Below are 21,908 nucleotides of genomic sequence, written 5' to 3' on the forward strand. Positions count from 1 at the left end.
TACCCCATTTTCTCTAATATTCTACAAAACTCTCTTTTTTACCTGTAGAATCTTAAAACATAACTTATAAACACTATTAGTCCACTAAAATGGCTAAACAAGAGGCATAATCGAGGGTTAAATAGCACTTTTTGAGCACTTATCACTAAGATATCACTCATCAATTCCCACCATAGTAGCATTTTCGTTCTCCAGTCACAAAATTCTTTGAAACTGAGAGTGATAATTGTTTGCAACGTGTAGTACTATAATATAAAATTTAACTCCTGTCTTTTTAGAGGAAAATGAAAAATGAAAACCATTCCAAGAATCTGAATCCAAAAAAAAAGTTGGATTGCACTGGCATCTAATAAGTCATAACTGAGAGATACAAAAAATTTCCTAATCTATTGTTGAAATTGCTTTTAGTTATTATGTTAAACTCAATAAATTAAAAACCATATACCTAAAAATCTCGATAAATTTGGTTGTACCCATGCTGCTGGTTATAGTTTATGTGGTAGGCATACCTAATTTCAGAGATTTCTGGAATAATATTATCTGGCCAAACAGCTTGTCCGCTTGACAAACGCCCATGGCCTCTTGGTTCAAATTTGATCAAAGTTAATCTCCTTCTCTACATGGGTTCCAAGAATAAAACCCATCATTAATCTCCTTCTCTACATGGATTCCAAGAATAAAGACCATTCTTAACCTCCTTTGGGAATGAAACCAATAATAGAATAATCACAATATTGTTTATTAAAATTAAAATTAAAATAAAATAATTCAAAGAATCGACTCACTTACCCGATGTGGGTTTTAAAATCGAGATTTCAAATGGAATTTATCTCTTGTCCTGCTGGCATATCGGCATCCCCAAAGATTATTAACTTTTCCATCCATTTGTAAGTTCCGAAGATTCTATAAATTTATAAAATAATCAACATGTAGGAAAAATACAATTGACACCTTGAATAGCAATGTTAAAAAGCAAAGTATATTTAATTTAAAGATAGAAATAGCATCAATAGACATTCTTAGAAATTCAATTGTACTACAATAAAAGGAACCTATCTATCTCCAATGAAGCGTGACTTCATGTTCATCCTCTAAATACTTGTTTGCCTCCATATTTAGTTAATACCATTCAAATTCATGTATATACATTGTTTAAGAGAATGATGGACATTAGTTTACACATAAAAGTCATGACAGTGACTCAACGATATAAGTCAAGGCCACTTTAACCAAGACAATATAAGTCAAGGCAACTTAAATCAAATACAAAAATCTGAAATCTAAGTCAAGTTTACCACATTTGTAGGAGTATATATTGTAGTAATATTAATATTCAGTCCGCATTATTGTAAGAGCAAATCACATTTGTAAGTTATTGTAATCTCGTTCGACCATTGGTGCACTCTTCTATCCGCACTAACTAAAATTCTTTGATTGCTATAGTTTTCTATTTTCAATGTTGTTTTGTTCATCCTTCATAATTTGGGTTTCCGGCCTCTGAATCAATGATGCTATAGGAGTAAGCTTATTAGGTGGGTGACGTGGACCTTCTGGACAAAAGATCTGAATCACCTATTGCTTTGTAGCAAGTGATCTTAACATCAATACTCACCCTGAATGCACAAAACATGAGTTGTATATACTCATAACTGTTTCATATTCATTATAGTAACACCATTTTAAGTGAAATTATTATGTAATAATCTTAGACTTTCAATAGAAGGAATGGAAGCACATATATCAAAACCCCTAATTATTTTATTTGTTCTGACTTCATTTCTAAATCCTATTGAAGTTGTCAAATTATATACATTTTGTACCATCATATTTTCCTAACCAACATGTATATGCATACCAAAAAATGAAGGATAGCTTATTAGCACAATAAGTCTGAAGGTTAACAAAATGTTTATTACAGAAATAGTTCACACACACTATAAAAAATTACGTAAGAGTAATCAATAGATTTTACAATTAGAAAGAATAAAGAATCACATTAGTACAACTGACATTGAATACAACTCACCTTTTCAATGAGAGAAAGATAGCAGCATAGCTTCACATCTTCCAGATCACTCCTCACCTCGCTCTTGCTATAAAAGCCATATTTGATCTTTAAAAACAGAGCATATTAGTAACAATTTATCGGACAACGCATTGTAGATATGAAGAAACGACTAAATAAAGAGCCAAAGAGCCATACTTGAAAGTTTGAGCATCTCCTTGTCCTCATCAGTCATAATCCATCAAGTAAGTGTAATTAAATTTCTTTGTATAATGTAGAATCTACAAATAACTACTTTTCTTCAATGTGCTATTAATCCATTATCAGTTCACTCGAGTGCAAGAAGCCTTCTATCATGAGCAATGTGGAATCCCTTACACGCAAAGGACTCACCTATGAATTTACAGCTAACTAAAAATTAGATTATATAATATAGGTCAACAAATTTATATATGTTACTTCCTAGGAGATAAACAAAGAGAATAAACATATATAGCACTCGAAACGATACAGACCCGAATTCCACAGTTCCATAAAAAAACTTAGAAAACTCACACACCTTTAATAATTCAAATTTCAATGAACTTTTTAGGAAAAAATAAATAAATAAATAAATAAATTTAATAAGCATTTATTTTGGACCAAACAATTGAAGAATGAGATATTCAATAACTAAAAAACACACTCAACTAACAATAAATCCACTAGAGACAACCAAGAACACACAACTATCAACAAATCCTCTTGGAGATGATCAAGAAATCCATATAAATAGAGAAAGAAAGGGTGTGTGCCTGAGCAGAAAATCATATAGGAGAAAACTTTAAATTCGAAGAGAATTAGAGAAGGCTAGCATCTTTGATACTAAATGAGGTCGAGTGGATCTACAGTTTCTCATGGGGTTTTCAGAACCACTTTTCTTAGACGACGAAGAGTGAATAGAAAATAAAAGGAATGAATATTTCGATTGATTTTTTGTTTGTTATTTGAATTTTCAATATATCTTTCTGGCTAATATAATTAATTAATTATTGAATAAGGATATTTATATAATATGGACTCCACTAATAAAGATAAATTAAGTGATGGCCCAACTTTTCATTTATCATATCATACCCATTATGACCAAGTATTTGTCTCCATGCACGTATTGTACGAATTCAGTAAGAAATTTCATTCTTATTTGATGTAGTATGGATATGAACATTAGAATTTGTAATCCCAAACAAAAGCCCGTATTGTAAATAATGAGGTAGTAAAGAGCCGGGTGGAAAAAAAGATCTTGGATTACCTTTCCCATGTTTAGAATTATCTATATTACAGCAGCTCCGACACTTTTCGCAACCACAACTACCTGCATATATGATAACATATATATTACACAAACGAAAAATGAATGACATGAAGGAACAACAAACTTTGACATGGCATAACCATGTAAAAACAGTTGCCATTTCTCATTGTGAAGCTAAAATGCATATCATTAAGTTCTGGTCATTAAGGTGCTTCTCCCTGAAAATTAAATTCCACAATAAAAAAACAAATCAAATGCATAGAGCAATTCAATGAAGCATAAGTGGTGTTCTCAATTTCTCATGTGGCAAACATAAGTGCTATCGAAAATGTTTAATGACTTGGTGCAATACCCTCATTTTCCAGTGTTTCTAATTCATTCTCTTCCTTCTAATACCTTTCCATCTAATTCACAAGGGAGGGAACACATTGGGTAGCATTGCAGTATTTGGTGAAGATCAACCCATTAACTAAAATTATCTACGGAAATCTTATAATTTTCTTAATTTAATGAATACTCGCGTACTGCAACGGGGCATTTATGATAAACAGAGCTGCACATTTATTATTTTGGATTACAAAACTCATACTAATCGAAAATCTGCCAAGTCTAAGCATTGGTGAAGAACGATACTTAGATTTAGCAATGGTTAGAAATTAAATTTTATTCATTTCAGAAAATGCATTGTGTCCCTGAATATCTTTGAAAGGAATTCTAAACTTTCATTGCACTATTGGTAACAATATGAAATCAAAACCAAAAATTTGGGTTATGAGCATTATCCAATCGAATAAACATACCCAGTCAAAATACTCAAAAATATTCAGTTTTAAAACGATAGTAAACATACCTACAGAATCCAAAAAATTATGTTGAAAAGTCTAGAGAAATCTTTCCATCAGGTGCGAGCTTTTATATATATATTAAATTTTCATAGATAAAATAGATTGATCATAACTTATGCAAAATTATTTGAAATGAACAACAACGCAAAGAGATTTCATCTTTGAATTGAAAAAAAACTTAACTTTCATATTTAAAGAGATTTCATCTTTGAATTGAAAAAGTAGACAAATCTCAGATCTTATTTTGAGTGGAAGAAACAAAATTTTCAAATCTTAATATTGCTTCTCAAATTTGATTTGTTTTATTGGAGAACAACAAATTTCATAAAAAATTGATTGAGAGAAAGAAAAAAATAATTTCGTATTTGAAAAGAACAAAAAAATGAGAGAAAATGAGAAAGGAAGAAAGAGGGTAGTGGTGTAATTTTCAATTAATTTGTTGTTTTAATTTTCAAATTTGTTAAGAAAAATTAAATTTTCGATTGTACCTGTTAAAAAAAAAAAAAAAAGAAGAAGAAAATTTTCTGCCATTAAAATAGTTTCAAGGGCATTTTCGTTCATGTTGTGGGGATTTAAAAAAACAGACAGTTTTAGTGGGTCCGCTAGAGAGAGGTTTTAACTTTTATGGACCGAAAATTGGGATCAGGGAGATTTTTCCCAAAACCTGTATTTCAATCCCTTTCAAACAATCAAATCTCTTTCCCAGTCCATCTAACTTTTTAAGAACAAGGTAACCGTTTAACAAAAGCCCATACGAACCGGAAATCATCAACAATTGTCTGCCCTACATGTATATCAGAAAGTAGCATTGGCAGACTGTACTACCGTATTTACGACCACTGTACCTTTATACACTTATTACACTGTTCCTGCTCTTGAATTTTCAGTGTGTAATCAGTTCTAAATTTGCACAAACAAACTTTATACACATTTACAAAGTAGCATATTTTTTTAACATGGCCAAAAGGAGCGCATAAAAATACTGTAGGCTGATGTTATCTGCACTGCACTTACATCAGAGAGCGGAATCAAGTCTCAGTTTGCACCTAAACTTACGAAAATACAAAAGAGATACTGAAAGACCTATAATAGAACATGCCCTCTATATCTTCAGGATTTCCCATTTTGACTCATCTCTCCTTAATCCATAGAATGCTGCTAGATCGAGCTTCGCCACTGATTCACCCTCAAATGCATGAAGCCTGTAAGAGATGAAGCAAACATGACATCTCTACTTATCATACAAGAATTAGAGGATTGCTAGCATCTCACGATGGAGACAAATAACACTAGTTGTTTTAACTTCTGACTTTCTCCTAAATTAAAGAGTAGTATCAAACAGATAGTGGAGATAGTAGTACCAAAGGAAATTAAAAAGACAACAATGAATACAGTTACTAACTTTTTAAGTAAATCTCCAGTATGGGTACAACAAAAAACAATGGAACTCTATTGTAATGAGAACTAATCTGGATCAAGGGAACTAACCTTCTTCTCGAGTTTGTTGGGACCAAAGTCGTGGAGTCGATTGGCTCCATCGTCTGAAGAAAGACCTTCCTTCGTACATTTCACATATATCAAAAGAGATGATGACTGACTATTGAGGACATAAAAGTTGAGTATCGACTTAAGTATGTATCTCCGCGGGGTACTGCCAATGGTTCCCCATTTCACTGGATAAGTCATTAGTGAGGATAATTTGTTTCTTGACATAAGCTGTTTCAATACTCTTAACCAACCACTTAAATGTATATAGTTCAAATGTATAAGAGAAGAACCCTAGCAACTGTTTAATCAAATCCACATTCAAATACGAATAAATTAGGACAGAATCTTTGTCAAAGCAGTTTAAACCGTTTAATCATAGTCATGACCATCAGATTAAGTGCTGCAGGAAAAACAAAGAATATGGTTACTAATATATTAGGAATTTAACAAATTTAGTTGAACTAGAGAGTTCACTAGTATTCTTTCCACTTGTACTTGTGACATGAGAAAAATAATAAAAAAAGGGGGAAATTTGATTGTTCAAACCCAAATTTTATAGCAGAGGGATGCTACATTTTAGTCTGTTCCCCATTTGTATATTGCCACACAAACTTAGCAGAGAAACAAACCGCGATGTGGAATTGCACAGTATGCCTCGCGCTTAAAGAGGGATTGAATGTTGGGCTTACGGCTGATGAGATAAGGAAGCATAAAGGATAAAGTATGACGAAACAGTGATTAAGGTGGCATCACAGTAGCATCTTCCATCAATCCAACTATAGTTGACTATATCAGTCAGCTGTGAAGCACGGTTACTTCTCCAGAGGCAAAGTATCCGTGTCCGACACACGGCAATACTCCATTTGGAGTACCCAATTTACTGAATATATTTTACAATTTCGTACACTATGGATATACGCACGTGCACATGGTGCTATATGTATTTTTTGTTTTGTTTTTTAATTGATGAAAAAAAATTAGAACAAAACAGGACCTGATGTAAGATTTGTATTCACTCGTTCAGACTTCTTTCTCATCACTCTCCTTTATAAACTCGACAATGAAGATATTCAAGGATTATCTCTCGTCTAAACTGGCCTCCGACGTCCAATATGTTTGAAAACCATAGGACCCCGAATATAGTCAAATACTCAAATCTACTACACAATGTTTCAATAATAGCACTAACTCAAAATTTGAACTTACGAAAACCCCACATCAACCACTTACGAAGAATTCCATTGCTTTTTTTCCAAAAATAAATAAAAATACACTAAACCATCAAGAGAATAAAAAACTTGTATTGCAGAAACAGGTATACAACAATCAACGACCAAGGGGAGTTTAAGATTGATTCATACTGATTACATTTAGATCAAAATCAGATTCCAAGATTTATTTATTTTTTCGTTTTTATACTAAATTCAGTATGAAAACAAAAGAAGAAGCCGTTTATTCTTTGAGTTTGACTTACTGAAAGCTAACATGGTGAGATCGGGGTAAACGTCCTGAAAAGATGCGACCACCTTCTAGACATACCATTTCTAGTTCGACATACAGAAATCAAAGATACATACTAAAATTTACTACAAATTGAGACTAGAACTCTTTACTTCAACATTTTTGTGATGAATAGAACTCGCTTTATCTCCTACGACCATTTGTTAAAAAAACACACCAAATAGGTCTGTTTTGTCGAAAAAACACGGTTTCATCGATGGGAAAAGTAGACAATCTATTACAAGCAAGAGAAAATGAAAATGAATTAAAATGGCTTAACGGGAGAAACAGAAAGCCATTCATAGAAAAGTCCACGAGAATATACCATCATCTTTACAACCGTTGATCGCACTTCAGGGCCCAAGTCAGACAGCTTGCTAGCCTCCTGTTCCATTTTCTGAGTATCAACTTCAGGTTCACGTTTCACCAAATATATCCACCACTCCTTTTGGTCTTGCTTACTCAAGAGATCAGAGAGAAAATTCCCATCCTCTGCAACAAAGGAGGTCCTTAATTTAATACACTTGTGTAGCGACACAGTTTATGAGGGCCGAGAGTCTGTCGGATAAGGAAGCCGGGAAGAGGACAGGGTGTGAGATGACGGACAGGCTACTGGAGACCGTGGGCATGGAAGCCAAGTATGGAGGCCGAGTACCGAGGACCGATAGTGGAGAACCGCGGCGCGAAAGGCTAGCTGACATGGAATCGAACCGTCTGGGCACGTGCCTAGCAGGAGGAAGGGTGAAACCCTAACGTCGTACGGGAACTTAACACATGGCAATCCAGAGACCGTAAGATGAGTGGACAGATGGAGGGTCCAAGAGGGAGGAGGGGAATTATAAATAGAATAGTAGAGGAGGAGAAGAGGTAGGTCACAACATTTGGCGCCGTCTGTGGGAGAAAAAAAGAAAGAGAGTAAGGAAAATAGTGAGATGGCAACAAAAAGAAGAGTGGGGCGACCAAAAAGACGACGGCCGCCCGAGAGGGACGGATGGAGTCAACAAGAAGCCGAAGGGGAGGAGCGGGATAGGGAAGAGACAATAATGTCCGGAGCGAGAGAAACAAGGTTGTTGCATGAGGAAATATCGAGGTTGAAGGAGGAAAATGAGGGGTTGAGAAGGGAGAGAGAGACAATAGAGGAGGGGAAAGGGAGGTGTCTAGAGCGAGAGAAAGAGGAGGAAGGGGGAACGGATCACGGAAGAACAAAAGCGGGGGTGGGGCTCACTAAGGAACAAGTCGGGAAATGATAGCCAACCGATCCGAAGGCTAGCTTAGAGGACGGACAAAGGAGCGAGGCGGCGGGCGAAGTCGTGGTGGCGGGGTTGAATCGCAACCCAATCGGGCAGATTTGATATGGAAGTCGGAAGTGTCGAAGAGGTTCAATCAGCCAAGATTTGAGAGGTATGATGGAACGGGAGACCCAAATGACCACATTCACCATTTCCGCAGCCAGATGCCATTGTGGCAAAGAGTCGCGGTATGACGGACTAAGATGTATGATGTTCCCGCAAGCTTAAAAGGGGAGCATCCGATTGGTATTACAGTTACCTTCAAGAGTATTAATAACTTTCGGGGAGTTGGAAGCGCGTTCATTGATCACTTCATACATCAAAAGAAGCGTGTGGTGGACATCGCGGCCTTGTTCAACGTAAAGCGCAGAGGTCGGGCGGAATCGATGAGAGATTTCTTGTGTAGATTCAAAGCGGAGACTTTGAAAGTGGAGAATCTAGATGAAAGGACGGGCGGTGATAGCTTTCGAGAGGGTTCGCGCCCGAACTAGAGTACATGAATCGGTAGCAAAGAATGAGATAGCAACTCTACAGGATTTGTATCCGAGGGTGGAAAAGTATATCAGGTATGAGGACACCATGCAGAAGGAGGTGAGAAGGCTGGGAAAGGCGGTGTTATCGTTGGATAAAGCGGAGGGGCGTCGGCAGTATGAACCCTCTGATAAAGGGGTAGCGGGTATCGAAAGTATTCATCGCGGCCCGACAGGGGCCGCGAAGAGGCTAGAAGGGAAGGTCGAGACAAAAAGCTTTACCGTGAGGAAGAGCAAGTGCCACTGAATAAGCCGTTGAGCGAAATACTACCGTTGATTCAGAATCTGCAGGGGTATGAGGGTCCACGAACCAAGCCAGTGGAGGTACAAGGCAGACCTTATTGTGCTTATCATCAAATACACAATCACGAGACGGACGGCTGTTATGCGTTAAGGTGGCTAATTCAGAGGATGATAGCAAGGGGATTATTGAAGGAGTTTGTAAGCGGAAGGGGACAAAGGGAGCAGCGCCTACCCGGGGAGGATACTAGGAACGATCAATGTGATCTTCAGTGGAGAGATATTGAGCCATAATGCACACCGCGACAGGATAAGGCGAGCGGCAAGCATACATCAAGTACATGAGACAGCAGGGCAGTCGCGGACAGAGTATGGGGTCGCAAGAGGAAGGAAGAGCATCACGTTCTCCGACGCGGACCTCCGAGCCATCGACTCCCCGCATGAGGACGCGTTGGTGGTCACGGTGACTATGGGAAATTACATAGTAAAGAGAGTGTTGGTGGATTCTGGCGATCTTTGTGGATTTACTATTTAGAGGGGCAATGGAAGAAATGAACATAGAAAGGAAGCAGCTGAGACCCTCGCCAACAAATTTGTATGGGTTCAACGGGAGCATGACGGAACCCTTGGGGGAGCTATTGCTCCCAGTGACTGCGGGACCTGTTACGGTGTTTTCCAGGTTTAAGGTGGTGGATGCCGACTTCGCGATTATAACGCCATCCCGGGAGGAGATGGATTCACGAGATGAAAGCGGTTCCCTCCACTTACTACCAAGTGATTCGGTTCCCTACCCGACCGGGGGTATCACGAGGTCCGCGGGGGATCAGGTGTCGGCAAAAATAGCCACCGAGTACGGTGAAGAGATTGATCCGCGGGTCAGAGGAAGAGACCTCGCGGTCCAGGAAGAGGCAGGCATAGCAATTACAGTGCCCCGTCGGGGAGGGATCGGCGGAGTTAGTAGAAGGACCGAAGACCTTGGATGAGATAGAGGTAGTAAACTTGGGGGAGAACGGTGAAGAGAAGTTCACATTAGTGGGGTCCAGTTTGTCGGAGGAATGGAAGAGCAAATTAGTACGGTTCTTATCTGCTAACCAAGATGTATTTGCCTGGATGATCGAGGAAGTCACCGGATTGGACCCGGAGTTCGCATGTCATAAGTTACATATGAGGGGACGCCAAACCGGTAAAAGACGAAGAAGATCACGAGGATTAGACCAAGGTACGCCGAAGGAATTCGCGAAGAGGTCGCGAGGTTGAAGGGGGCAGGGATAATACGAGAGGTGTCCTTTACCGACTGGCTGTCAAATGTGGTAGCGGTACCTAAGAAGAATGGCAAGGTGCGGATGTGCGTCGACTTCACGGGACGTGATTCAGAGTGCCCCAAAGATAGCTACCCCATGCCTAGAGTAGACGAAATTTGGTGGATAGAACTACTTGAGGGTTTAAAGTGTTTTCTTTCATGGACGCGTCAATGGGATATAACCAGGTGGCCATGTATGGGCCAGATCAGGAAAAGACAGCCTTCGTGGTGGAAGGTGGGACGTACTGTTACACAAGAATGCCGTTTGGATTGAAGAACGCCGGGGCCACCTTTCAGCGGCTAGGGGAGAAAATGTTCGAAAGCAAGATCCGAAAGGGAATTGAGATTTACATAGACGACATGGTAGAGAAGAGCATGTCGGAGGAAGAGCATCTGGAGGGTTTGAAAGAGACATTTAGAATACTGCGGTTGTACAATTTAAAACTTAATCCAGAGAAATGTACGTTCGGCGTCACTACGGGGAAGTTCCTGGGATACATAGTTACTCACCGGGGAATAGAAGCCAACCCCGCAAAGATAAGGGCCCTAGTGGAGATGCCGTCGCCTCAGGATGTCAAGGAGGTGCAGAGACTTGCAGGAAGGGTCGCGGCTTTGAATAGATTCATCTCGAAGTCGTCAGATAAGTGTAGGCCGTTATATCGGCTGCTGAGGAATACGCGGGATTTCGAATGGACCCCGGAGTGCGAGAGGGCGTTCCAAGAGTTGAAGGGTTACTTAGGTAAGGCCCCTATGCTGTCGCGACCAGAACAGGGAGAGAAGTTGTACCTATATTTGGGGGTCACGGAATATGCCATTAGCTCGTACTAGTCAGAATTGTGGGTAAATTGGAAAAGCCGGTATACTTCCAAAGTAAAACACTACTGGAAGCCGAGACCAGATATAGCAGAATAGAGAAATATGCCTTGGCATTGGTGTTCTCGGCCCTGAAGTTGAAACCGTACTTTGAGGCGCACTCTGTAGTGGTGGTGACCAATTTGCCGCTAAAGCAAGCATTGAAAGCTGAGAAGTCGGGAAGGATGCTGAAATGGGCAGTGATGTTGAGTTCTTACGAGATCTGATGTCGGATCGAACGCAATGAGAAAAAGCGGTGCGTGGCAGAATTCTTAGCAGAGTTTCCAGCGGAGGACCCCACATGGGGAAACGAGATGGTCATGGGGCCGGAAAGGATCATGGAACAGGATTGGTTGGACCCCTGGGATCGAAGGAATGGATGGAGAGTCTTCGCCGATGGGTCAGCCACAGACAATTGCAGTGGGATAGGGGCAGTGTTGGTCACGCCGGAAAACAACAGAATAGAGTTAACTATGAAGTTGGGGTTCGCGGCATCAAATAACGAAGCAGAATACGAGGCAGTAATAGCGGGCATGAGAATGGCAGAAGAGGTAGGGGTGAAAGAGTTGACAGTTTATTCCGACTCAAATCTGGTGGTGTGTTAGGCAAACGGAGGGTTTGTGGCGCGGTGCCCACGCATGGCAAAATATCTGGAAGTGCTGCAAAAGAGGGCTGCCAGGTTTACGAAGGTTAGATTCATACACTTGGGTCGCGGTGAAAACAGACATGCCGACGCCCTAGCCTACGTGGCGGCCGCAATCCCTGAATCGGAAGAAAGGGTGATAGAAGTAAAGCGATTGGAGAAGCCTAGCACGGAGGATGGAGAGGAAGGAGGGGCGAAGGTATGTCAGGTAGAGGAGGACGAAGGGGGATGGATCGTACCCATCAAGAGTTTTTTGTCGGGGGACGTGGTGGAAGATAAAGGGGAGAAAAGGAGACTGGAGCAGACGTCTCGGAGATACGTGCTCATAGAGGGGGAGCTATATCGAAGGAATTTCAGTGGGCCTTTGTTAAAGTGTCTCGGGCCGAGATTAGCCCTTGAAGTGTTAGCGGAGTTGCATGAGGGAGACTGGAGAGTCACTTTCAGTGAGGCGGACAACAACACACGATCGATATCACAGGGGCTACTTTTGGCGCGCACATGAAAAGGGACGCCGGGACTATGCTAAACGATCACGAAAGTGCGGTTCGCTCGGATGATCTTTGCACCAAATGGAACCATTACCGCGGTTAATGTCAAGTCCGTGGCCTTTTACGCGAATGTGGGCAATGGATATAGTGGGTCCGCTGCCCATGGCTCTGAGCAAAAGGAGATTCATGTTGGCGGCCCGCAGTTATTTTACCAAATGGATTGAGGCGGTGGCCTGCGCAACAGTCAAAGGAGACTCACGTGATCAAGTTTGTGTGGGAGAATATCATCTGTAGATTTGGGTTGCCATATATTATCATAGCAGACAATGGAACCCAGTTCACCGGGTCCAAGGTGAAGGCGTTCTTACAAGCATACAAGGTGAAGCAGGGGTTCTCGGCCCCATACAATCCAGAAGGCAATGGGCAGGCAGAATCTTCCAACAAGGTCATTATGAACAATCTCAAAAGGAAGCTAGAGGATAAGAAAGGAGTGTGGGCAGATGAACTTAGTCATGTTCTGTGGGCATACAGGACCACGCCTCGAACATCAACAAGGGAAACTCCCTTTGCTTTGGCTTACGGGGTAGAGGCCGTGATTCCCACGGAAATGGTAGCAGCCACGACGAGGACAAGGGCGGTGGAGACGGGGCTGAACGAGGGCATACTGGCAGCGGATATGATCTTAGCAGAAGAGAGAAGAGACGAAGCCGAATCAGATTAGAGGAATACCACCGCGCAGCCCGCGAGAGGCGGTATAACAAGAGAGTCAAGCCGAGGCAGTTCAGGGTAGGGGATGCCGTGCTGCGACGGGTAACGCAGAGTACCAAGAGAGAGAATGATGGAAAGCTCGGGCCGAACTGGGGAGGGGCCCTATACAGTGGTCGACGTGGGAGGAGCCGGTACTTACAAGCTAAGAACAACGGGAGGAAAGGTGCTAGAAAAGCCATGGAATGTGAGAATGCTAAAAAAGTTTCATGTTTGAATGTAATGAAAGTCCAGAATGATACACTGGAGCTATTTGTAAATATATAATACAATGACACTTTTGGGGAACAAATTTCACCATTCCACGTAAACTGACAACAGTCAGGCTAAACACAGGTGGGGCAAGAGACGCCCGAGGACGAGAGGTCCACCTCAAGATAGAGCCGCGGGTCGGGGAGAGCCGTCCGCGGAAGAAAGGCATACGCTACACCGGGGGCAAAGAGAGAAGCCCAACGGAAGGCGAAGCCACTCCAAATAGCGGCTGCGGTGGGGATGAGCCTTCCGCGGTCGAATGGTTCAAATCGGGCCCACGACGTCGAAATGCCCCGATGGAACCTAGAGTCAACGAGTGACTCCAAAGGGAAAAGAGAGTTCCCGAGTGAGAGGCGGGGATCACACATGGGGGCAAGAAGAGAGAAAGCCCCGGCGTAGATAAGGACGAAATGTGTGGAAATAGAGGCAAGAAATGACGAACAGTAGCATGCCAAACAAAGCAACAATTAAAACTAAGAGATTATACATGTAATCGGAAAGAGTGAAACAGTCTCTAATCACGCCAACAAACAAATGAAAGGGAAATAACCAGTAAGATTAGGGGCACACTTAGTTGGGAGAGTAAATTACAAAATAGCTAATACAATAGCAGACAGCCAATGTGGGGCTAGTCTAAATTCTGCACCAGATCTTCGGCAAGGGGAGCTTGGTCACGAGCACTCGAGTCGGGGCACAGGGAGGCGGCCTCGCAAACAGAGCCTTCGGGCAGCGGATTGAGGAGGGCGACATCAACCGACTCGGAAACCAGCGGCTCTACGGCAATGGGTACCGCGGTGGATGGATCTTCCGGCATGAGAGAGGGGGGCTGTTCGGGAAGGAGTCGGCCTTCTTTAAGTAAACGCACATGTTCCTCGGCAAGCTTCTTGGCCACCCGCTTGTCAGCTTGAGCCTTGAAACTTACCCGCAGCTGCTCCATGTCCTGAGTGTGTTGCAGAAGAAGAGCGGCCGTAGCTTCCTTATGCTGGAGGGCAAGGGCTTCTCGTTGCTTGCTTAGGCGGTCGTTCACCCCGTCCATGAAGGCCTGGTGGGAAGCTTCAGCGGTCCTCAGTTCATCCTCAGCTCGGAGTTTGGCCATGTCCGCTGCCGACAACTCAGCTTGGAGGCGCTCACAGGTGGCCCGTAGTCCATCAGGGCCGCCGACCTCCTTCTCCAAGGATTTCACAGAATCCAGGGAAGAGAAGAGGCCGCGGATCATATAGGCCATGTCCAGGCTCACCTAGCAAGGGAAGAGCAGTCAGAATAAGGGTCAAAACAGAAAGTGCAAAGGGGGCAAGAGAGACAGACCTTCTCCCAGCCGGCATACAAGGAGGTGCGATGCTGTTCGAAGGTCCCAGAATCAGCATAGGCCAAGTCACGAGGAAGATGGGAACCGTAGAACATTGCTGAGGCCACGGCAAGGTTTTCTAGAGCAGAATCCTCTACATTGACCGAGCGGCCGCGCACCTTGAAGTGGGGGCGGAAAGCTTCTGGAGCCGCAGACCCAGGGAGAGAGCGAGCGGTTTCTTTGCCCGGCCGCTGTGGATGAGGAGAAGACGGAGGAGCCGCAGAAAGGCTTGCAGAAGGAGAAGACCTGCGGCGCTTGTGGGGGGGCTCCTCAGATGAGGGATCCGCGGACATGTGGGGAGCAGTAGAGGCCGGGACAGTGTGGGAAGGAGGGACTTCAGTCACGTCATCGTCCGAGTCGCTGTCAAACAGCTTGATCTTGGAGATGTCCATAGGGGGAGGTGATGAGTCGGCTGGAGGGGAATTGGGGGGAATATATTGATCGTCCCAGTCAGTAAGGGAACGGAAAGAAGGAGATATATATTGGCGGGGCCGGGAAGAAAGGTGTGCGGTGGACTTTTTGACTATCTCCTCTAGAGCCCGAGCCCGGGCCTGAGACTTGGTGGTTTTGCGAGTGAAGCCGCGGCGGTGGTGTTTACGTTGGGACGGATGGGAGGCGGATAGTAAGGATGGAGAATGACGAGGCTTTCGTTCTTTTGGGGGCGGAGGACGATAAAAGGGAGTTGAATACTTACCCAAGGTGTGCAAAGAAGGGTCAGTCAGTAAGGGGGTTCCATGAGAGGGATCTATGCCGAGGATTTCAGCTTGAGAAGAGCCCAAACTGCGGATGTGCTCAAAGATTGCAGACTTCAGGCCGACGTAAAATCGGGATTTGGAGTCGGACTTCCAACCTGCACAGGAGAGAAATGGAGACAAGGAGTGAGACCGCAGTATAAGTCAACATAAGAAAGAGAGACAGTAAAGTGAACTCACCCCGAGGCAGAAAGGTGAGATGGTTGAGAGTCACTTCAGGTGGAACCTCCGCGGACACGAAGTTACCAGAAACATACAGGGGGTAGTGATGCCAAGTTTTGTCCGAGGTGGTGAGTTTGAGAATGAAGGACTGTTTACCGAGGCGGACACAGAAAGAGTGGTACCCAACGCTCACATCTTTGGTACTTTTACGTATGTAATAATGAGAAATTATGTCGCGGAGGACTATTTGGGGCTCGTGGTGGAGGTTATAATAGTTCGCGGCATACATGATACGCCAAAAATTGCCGATACCACCCGCAAGGGGAATGTTGAAATGGTTGCATCGTCGACATCTAGTCGGCGATTAAGCGATCGCAAAGCCGGATACAATTTGGCCGATCAGACCACGAAGTCATCCCGGTTTAGGGGAACCGGATGAGGGAAGTGAGTCACGCGGGCACGCGTGCTTTCGAGGAGGATGTCGTCACGGGATGCCATAGCCAACCCTAATCGCTTCCAAATTAGGTCGACGGGGGCGTGGGGAGGCGGTGGAAGTTTGAAAGGCCGCCCGGTGGTGGAGGGCAGCGGTGGGATCGGTAGAGGAAGATCCTCATCGCCACGGAAAGGAAGTCGGACCGACGGATTAGGAATCCGACATGGGAGGAGCTAAGGAATATGAACGGTTTACAAAGCAAATCACGAAAATTAAAGAGAGAAGATTACCAACCCGGTGCACCAATCCAGCAGCCAGAAGCAAACGCGTTTGAGAGGGCAAGGTGTGTAGAATGGAGGAGTGGGAGGAAAGCTAGAAGAGGGATGGAGGTGGATCAAAAAGGCAACAATGGGCTGAGAAAAAAAAGAAAGGTGCAAAATGGCGAATGGTAAAGAAGAAGTAGAAGGGTGAGAAAGGAATGAGAAGGAAAGAAAGAATAAGTAGAAGTTGAAGTGTGGAGGGGGTAAAAGGGGAAAGAAATAGGATCGAAAATCAAGAAGCCGTCAGTTGAACCAGAGGGAAGGTGACACGTGGAGGGGCAAGAACCGAGGCAACATGAACCAAGCACGCGAGAGACACGTGCGTCAATAATAGAAAGACGTGCAGCAGAATTTACGGAAAAAGGCAGATGGTTTGGGTTCTCGAGTCCACGAACATTCGTGAGGTCCGCGAACTCGAGAGGGGGCATTGTAGCGACCACGGTTTATGAGGGCGAGAGTCCATCCGGATAAGGAAGCCGGAAGAGGACGAGTGTGAGATGACGGACAAAGCTCTCGGAGACCGTGGGCATGGAAGCCAAGTATGGAGGCCGAGTACCGAGGACCGATAGTGGAGAACCGCGGCGCGAAAGGCTAGCTGACATGGAATCGAACCGTCTGGGCACGTGCCTAGCAGGAGGAAGGGTGAAACCCTAACGTCGTACGGGAACTTAACACATGGCAATCCAGAGACCGTAAGATGAGTGGACAGATGGAGGGTCCAAGAGGGAGGAGGGGAATTATAAATAGAATAGTAGAGGAGGAGAAGAGGTAGGTCACAACAACTTGCATAATGCATAAAGAATGAGAACAACATACAGTAGACAGTAAGCAAAGCATCCCTATCCAGTATCCACTTATTGCATTTGCAGTTCTTACTCCGAAACATATTTAACTTTAAGACTACCATTCCATAGTGTTAAACCCTAACTTCTACGATAGTAATAACTTAATCATGTGGAAATATGGCTACATGCCCAAGCTACTTCAGCTAGTCAGGTGTGAACAATCCCCTTTTAAAGAGCAATAAAAAGATGAGTCAAGCAGTACAAACAGGGCAAATGAGATTATGAGTTCATTGCAACATGCTACAAAGGTTACAAATTATTATTCCCTAATCATTAGAAACAAAAGTCTACTAAATGAAAGTTTCGAGAAATCTTTACTCGCCATATTTCTACCAAATCAGATTAGTTGTACAAAAGCATTGGTTTGGATATGCAGCACAAAAGCAAATTGAACATTCACATGAAACGACGTCACAGTGCATTATGGAATCACAGTATCAGAGATTTACCAATAGTCCCAATGTCGTGTTCTTGGTGAAAATCGGTAAAGTCTTTCATACTATTCACCACTTTAGATATCTGCCAGCAGGGTAAACAGACAAAAAATTATTACAATAAACAAAATCACACGCGTATCCGGAGATAAATAACCGCACTGAAAATTGTAGATACCTGCAAGCATCTAATATATCTTTTTGAAACTCCTGTGCCATTCAGAAATTCTGACTCCATATTCCTTGCCCTGCTGTAAGAAACCTAGAAAAAAGTAAAGGAACATAATGCTGAATAATTAGATAACTATTAAGTCAATAAGGATAAACACATGAAAACGATGCCCAAAGCCATTCAAGCTATCAAGAAGAATGCAGCAAGGCTCAGAACATATGCTGAAAGCTGTAATAATACGTAACAAAATCAGGTTCGTTACTGAAAAAGCATGGCAGAACTAAAAAGGAAAATACAACTAATAAAAACTCACATCTTCCAATTTTTACGTAAATCCCGAGTCAAGACTTCAGCAGATCCACTTTCAGTAACAGCATTTTGATATTTCTTAGCTAGCTGCATATCAAATGAAATGCTCTAGTAAGAACTGACTTAATATTACCGAGCAAAAAAAAAAGAACTGACTTAATATTTTCAAGTCGCCAGGACACTCCATCAACGAATCAAAACTGAACGAGGTCAGAGAACATATAACAAAAGTAAATGTATCAGTGTTAGAATCATCTGAAACACAGATTTTTCGAAAGATTGGGAGACAGAAAGTTTGGATTTTGAATCTTCTTCTCCTTATGTTGAACACAAATCTGTAAAATAGGCAATTTATTTTGGCTTTTATAGCTTTTGGCACCCATATTGCAATTAGAACCCATGTATATACGTTGTTTGATCAGCCTTTGCCTTTTACTTATTGTTGTAGACATTGCATACAATATTATCTGACACACAAAAAAAAAAGAGAGATAGAAGAACAAGGATGCAATTGTTTTTTACATCAAAAGTTTCATTCTGACTTTTTTCATTACCAACAATCGGTACTTTATGAACTAGACCACGACTTGTGTTTGAACTGCAGACGGAGTCAGGATTACTTTGTAGACACACGGTGAAATCGGGGTAAATTCCCTGAATAGATACAACCACCTTCTAGCTCAACGTACAACATACACAATAAATACTATAGTTTATTACAAACTGAGACTGGAACTCATTATTTCAACATCTTTGGTGATGATTGGAACTCGCTATAACTCCAATGAACATTACTCGGTCTAAACACCCTATACTTCTTTTTTATTCAAATACCATGGTTTCATCAACGGGAAAAGTAAACTACTTAATACGAAAATGAACTAAAATGTCCTAATGGGAGAAACAGAAAGCAATGATAAGAAAAGACACGTACATTTCGAAGAAACAAAAGATAACTACCTACAACAATCCCATGAGGAGGATTTCTCTAATTTGACAACTGGAAAATTACCTTCGCATGGGCACCTTTGCTAGCCCGATGCCAGCCTCTAACAGCATCGAAGTCAGGAAGAGTTGTCGCAACGTACACAAGGAAGAAGGGAAGCAATTGGACCTCTCGTATACCAGCTCCTGCCTGCAGCAGATATGAACAAGACACAAAACAGTGGTCAGACTTTTGCCTTGAGCAATTCAAGCACTTTGAAATCTAAGATCACTCAAATATATGAAAGAAGCTAATTATTGCTGAAATGCACACCTCTGGGTCAGCAAGCATTCCGACCATTGCAGCATCAAGTGGATCCAGACTATCACCCCATAACACAAAACCGTCCGTATTGACGACCAAACAAGCTGCCTTCTCACCCGGTTTACAGATGGCACTAGAAGACGATTCCGCAAAAGTACTCGTGGCAACTGGGTCCCCTTCAAGAAGTCGGGTGTCGCAAGGCAAGACGACCCCTAGTATGATGGCAGCGATATCATCAGGAGCGAGGATGGAAGCATCCTGCCCCTTCCATCTACCGGGTCCAGGCTCGTTCTAATGAAACACAAAGACACAATAGGAACACGCAGGGCGCTTAAACTACAATGCAATTTAAAATAAGACATAACAGATACGTTTGTTTAGGTGCTCTGTGATAAGAAATACTACCTTAGATTGCTCAGGGAACGCAAAAGGAGCCCAAACACCGGTAGAGAACCCTGCAAACAATAGGAACCAAAAAATAGAAATACTCAAGAATTAGCGAAAAAAATCTAAAGAAACCTTAATTATTCACAACTTTATAATAAATATTTGAAAAAAATCCTGAATTTAAATCACAAACAAGAAGTGTGAAATCGTACCCATATCATCTATGGCGCTGCCTGAGCTCTCTTTCGCGCTGCTGATGCAGGTGAAAAAGAGCCATTCTGTCTTGGGAGTGTTGGGAGTCTTTGTGAACACCAAAATCCCCCGAGTTGGAAAAGACCTGGTTGCAAATGAAATTGTAAACACATATCTTGCCTCTCTGTGGGCAACGCTATTGTGGCGTCGATACCCAGCGGCGGCTATTGATACTTTTATTGCAATTGAGACAGATGCGGGGATACTCCCAGAAATTTGGCTCTTCAGCAACGACGTCATCGCCATTGTTCATGATTCAACGGATATCCGAATCCTATCCGTTTGCACCCGTAGGGATACATGTTCAATTACTTTGACCACAACAAACTAAGATGCACAACAACGCCATCCAAAATTTTGACAGAGCCTTATCTGTAATTTCAACATTAAATCTGCACGTTATACCTGTAAAACACAATCCAAAAACATAATACATACAACAAATTAAGATGTACAATACCATCCAAAATTTTGACAAGCCTCCTTTATAATTTCAACATTAAATCATATCTCCACGTCATAGTTGCTTTCAATTTTTACAAAAAACTAAGATATACAACACCATCCAAAAACAAAAGTACATAACAATTTACATCCTATAAATTCAAAAACATAATACATACAACAAAATACGCGTAAGACTTTGCAAATTGTTTCATTACAGAGCTTTCACTCTGCAATTAGATCTAAACATATGGTGCAAATTTACACTAGTAATCAAGCTTAAAGAAGATGGGGGTGGAGGTGAATCAAAGTCCACTAGGAACAGACGCGAAGAGATTTCTTCATCATCTCCAACCCTCTGATTACCTCTAGAGGATTTTTGGCCGATCATGTATCATTTGAATATGCATAGAATTCCTAGGTTGAGCTCTAACTCTCTGATTACCTCTACAGGATTCCGGCTGATTATGTTTCCTCTGAATATTCATATAATTCTCAGGTTGAGCTACCACCTGTTAGAAAAATGATTTGCTCAAATCCATTTAAATATGAATGAGTAGTTTGTCTCCCAAGTTACCCCACTTAAGATGAAATGGGTTTTTTCTTGAAACAGTACGTAATGTGAGAAAAACCTTTTCAAAATGATGCATTTGTTTGAAACATTGCATTATGCGAAAAGGTGCGACCTTTTCGAAATGTGCACGGGTTTGAAACATTGCATCATGCGAAAAGGTGCAACCTTTCGAAATAGGCACCGGTTCAAACAATGTTATATGCCAAATGGTGTGTCCTTTTCAAACATGTGACTTTTCAAAGAGTTACTTACTTTTTCCAAAGAGTCACCGTGTTGTTTCGAAAAGGCACCACTCACCTATAAATAGTGGATGAATTTGGAGAAAAATACACCGCATCACACGAGTTCGATCTTTCTCTTCTCCCTCTGGTTCTTAGTCAAATACTATGTTGTGTTCGCGAGTCTATAGAATTGAAGTGCTAGCTTTCTATAGAAGGAAATCCGTTCTATCTTGGGAGATAGTTTCCCATCAACCTTCAAGCACCGTGAGGGGGAAAATCTGTCTTAAGGACATAGTGTATCTACACTAGGCTCGGATTTAATTAAGAAGTACAAGACACTTACAAGACAAAAGGTTTGTATAGTTTGGTAATTGGTAAAGAGTAAGTACAATTAAGTTGTATATTCCTAACACCACCATCCTTAGAAAAGGAGTATCTGGCATAATAAAGGAGACAAAAGAAGTACTTCTAGATTGAATTGCACGTTTTCGAGTAGTTGGATATGAAATTTCATCGCT

The 21,908-nt window shown here is 42.1% G+C and overlaps 2 protein-coding genes across 7 annotated transcripts; one reads left to right on the forward strand and one right to left on the reverse strand.

Moving 5' to 3' along the window:
* Window positions 1-5,024: 5,024 nt before the first annotated feature.
* Window positions 5,025-20,410, reverse strand: LOC147524505 (uncharacterized). 6 transcript variants are annotated; one of them, XM_086603532.1, is made up of 10 exons: window positions 20,112-20,410; window positions 19,918-19,967; window positions 19,522-19,803; window positions 19,276-19,398; window positions 18,268-18,350; window positions 17,961-18,044; window positions 17,798-17,867; window positions 7,458-7,622; window positions 5,633-6,032; window positions 5,025-5,346 (listed from the first exon to the last, which is right to left on the reverse strand). In XM_086603532.1, exons 1-6 carry the CDS (start codon window positions 20,395-20,397, stop codon window positions 18,002-18,004), a joined length of 867 nt encoding a protein of 288 aa, XP_086459658.1. In that variant the 5' UTR covers window positions 20,398-20,410; the 3' UTR covers window positions 5,025-5,346; window positions 5,633-6,032; window positions 7,458-7,622; window positions 17,798-17,867; window positions 17,961-18,001. The 6 variants fall into 6 exon arrangements, with proteins under 6 accessions (XP_086459658.1, XP_086459700.1, XP_086459694.1 ...); XM_086603574.1 differs by lacking the exon at window positions 7,458-7,622 and having other exon boundaries at window positions 5,633-5,697; XM_086603568.1 differs by lacking the exon at window positions 7,458-7,622 and having other exon boundaries at window positions 5,633-5,701.
* Window positions 11,982-13,195, forward strand: LOC147524506 (uncharacterized). Its single transcript, XM_086575197.1, has 2 exons — window positions 11,982-12,429; window positions 12,798-13,195. The coding sequence occupies exons 1-2, from the start codon at window positions 11,982-11,984 to the stop codon at window positions 13,193-13,195; spliced, it is 846 nt and encodes a 281-aa protein (XP_086431323.1).
* Window positions 20,411-21,908: the final 1,498 nt, after the last annotated feature.

The sequence above is a fragment of the Coptis chinensis genome, chromosome 1 (assembly GCF_015680905.1).
Source record: "Coptis chinensis isolate HL-2020 chromosome 1, ASM1568090v1, whole genome shotgun sequence".
NCBI lineage: Eukaryota > Viridiplantae > Streptophyta > Magnoliopsida > Ranunculales > Ranunculaceae > Coptis > Coptis chinensis.

Coding starts and splice junctions, on each gene's coding strand:
- LOC147524505 (XM_086603574.1), bottom strand. CDS start 20,397: ATGGCGATGACGTCGTTGCTGAAGAGCCAAATTTCTGGGAGTATCCCC. Junction 19,804..19,917: donor CGTTCCCTGAGCAATCTAAG/GTAGTATTTCTT, acceptor GTGTTTCATTAG/AACGAGCCTGGACCCGGTAG. Junction 18,045..18,267: donor TTACGTAAAAATTGGAAGAT/GTGAGTTTTTAT, acceptor ACTTTTTTCTAG/GTTTCTTACAGCAGGGCAAG.
- LOC147524506 (XM_086575197.1), top strand. CDS start 11,982: ATGGCAAAATATCTGGAAGTGCTGCAAAAGAGGGCTGCCAGGTTTACG. Junction 12,430..12,797: donor AGACTGGAGAGTCACTTTCA/GTGAGGCGGACA, acceptor TTATCATAGCAG/ACAATGGAACCCAGTTCACC.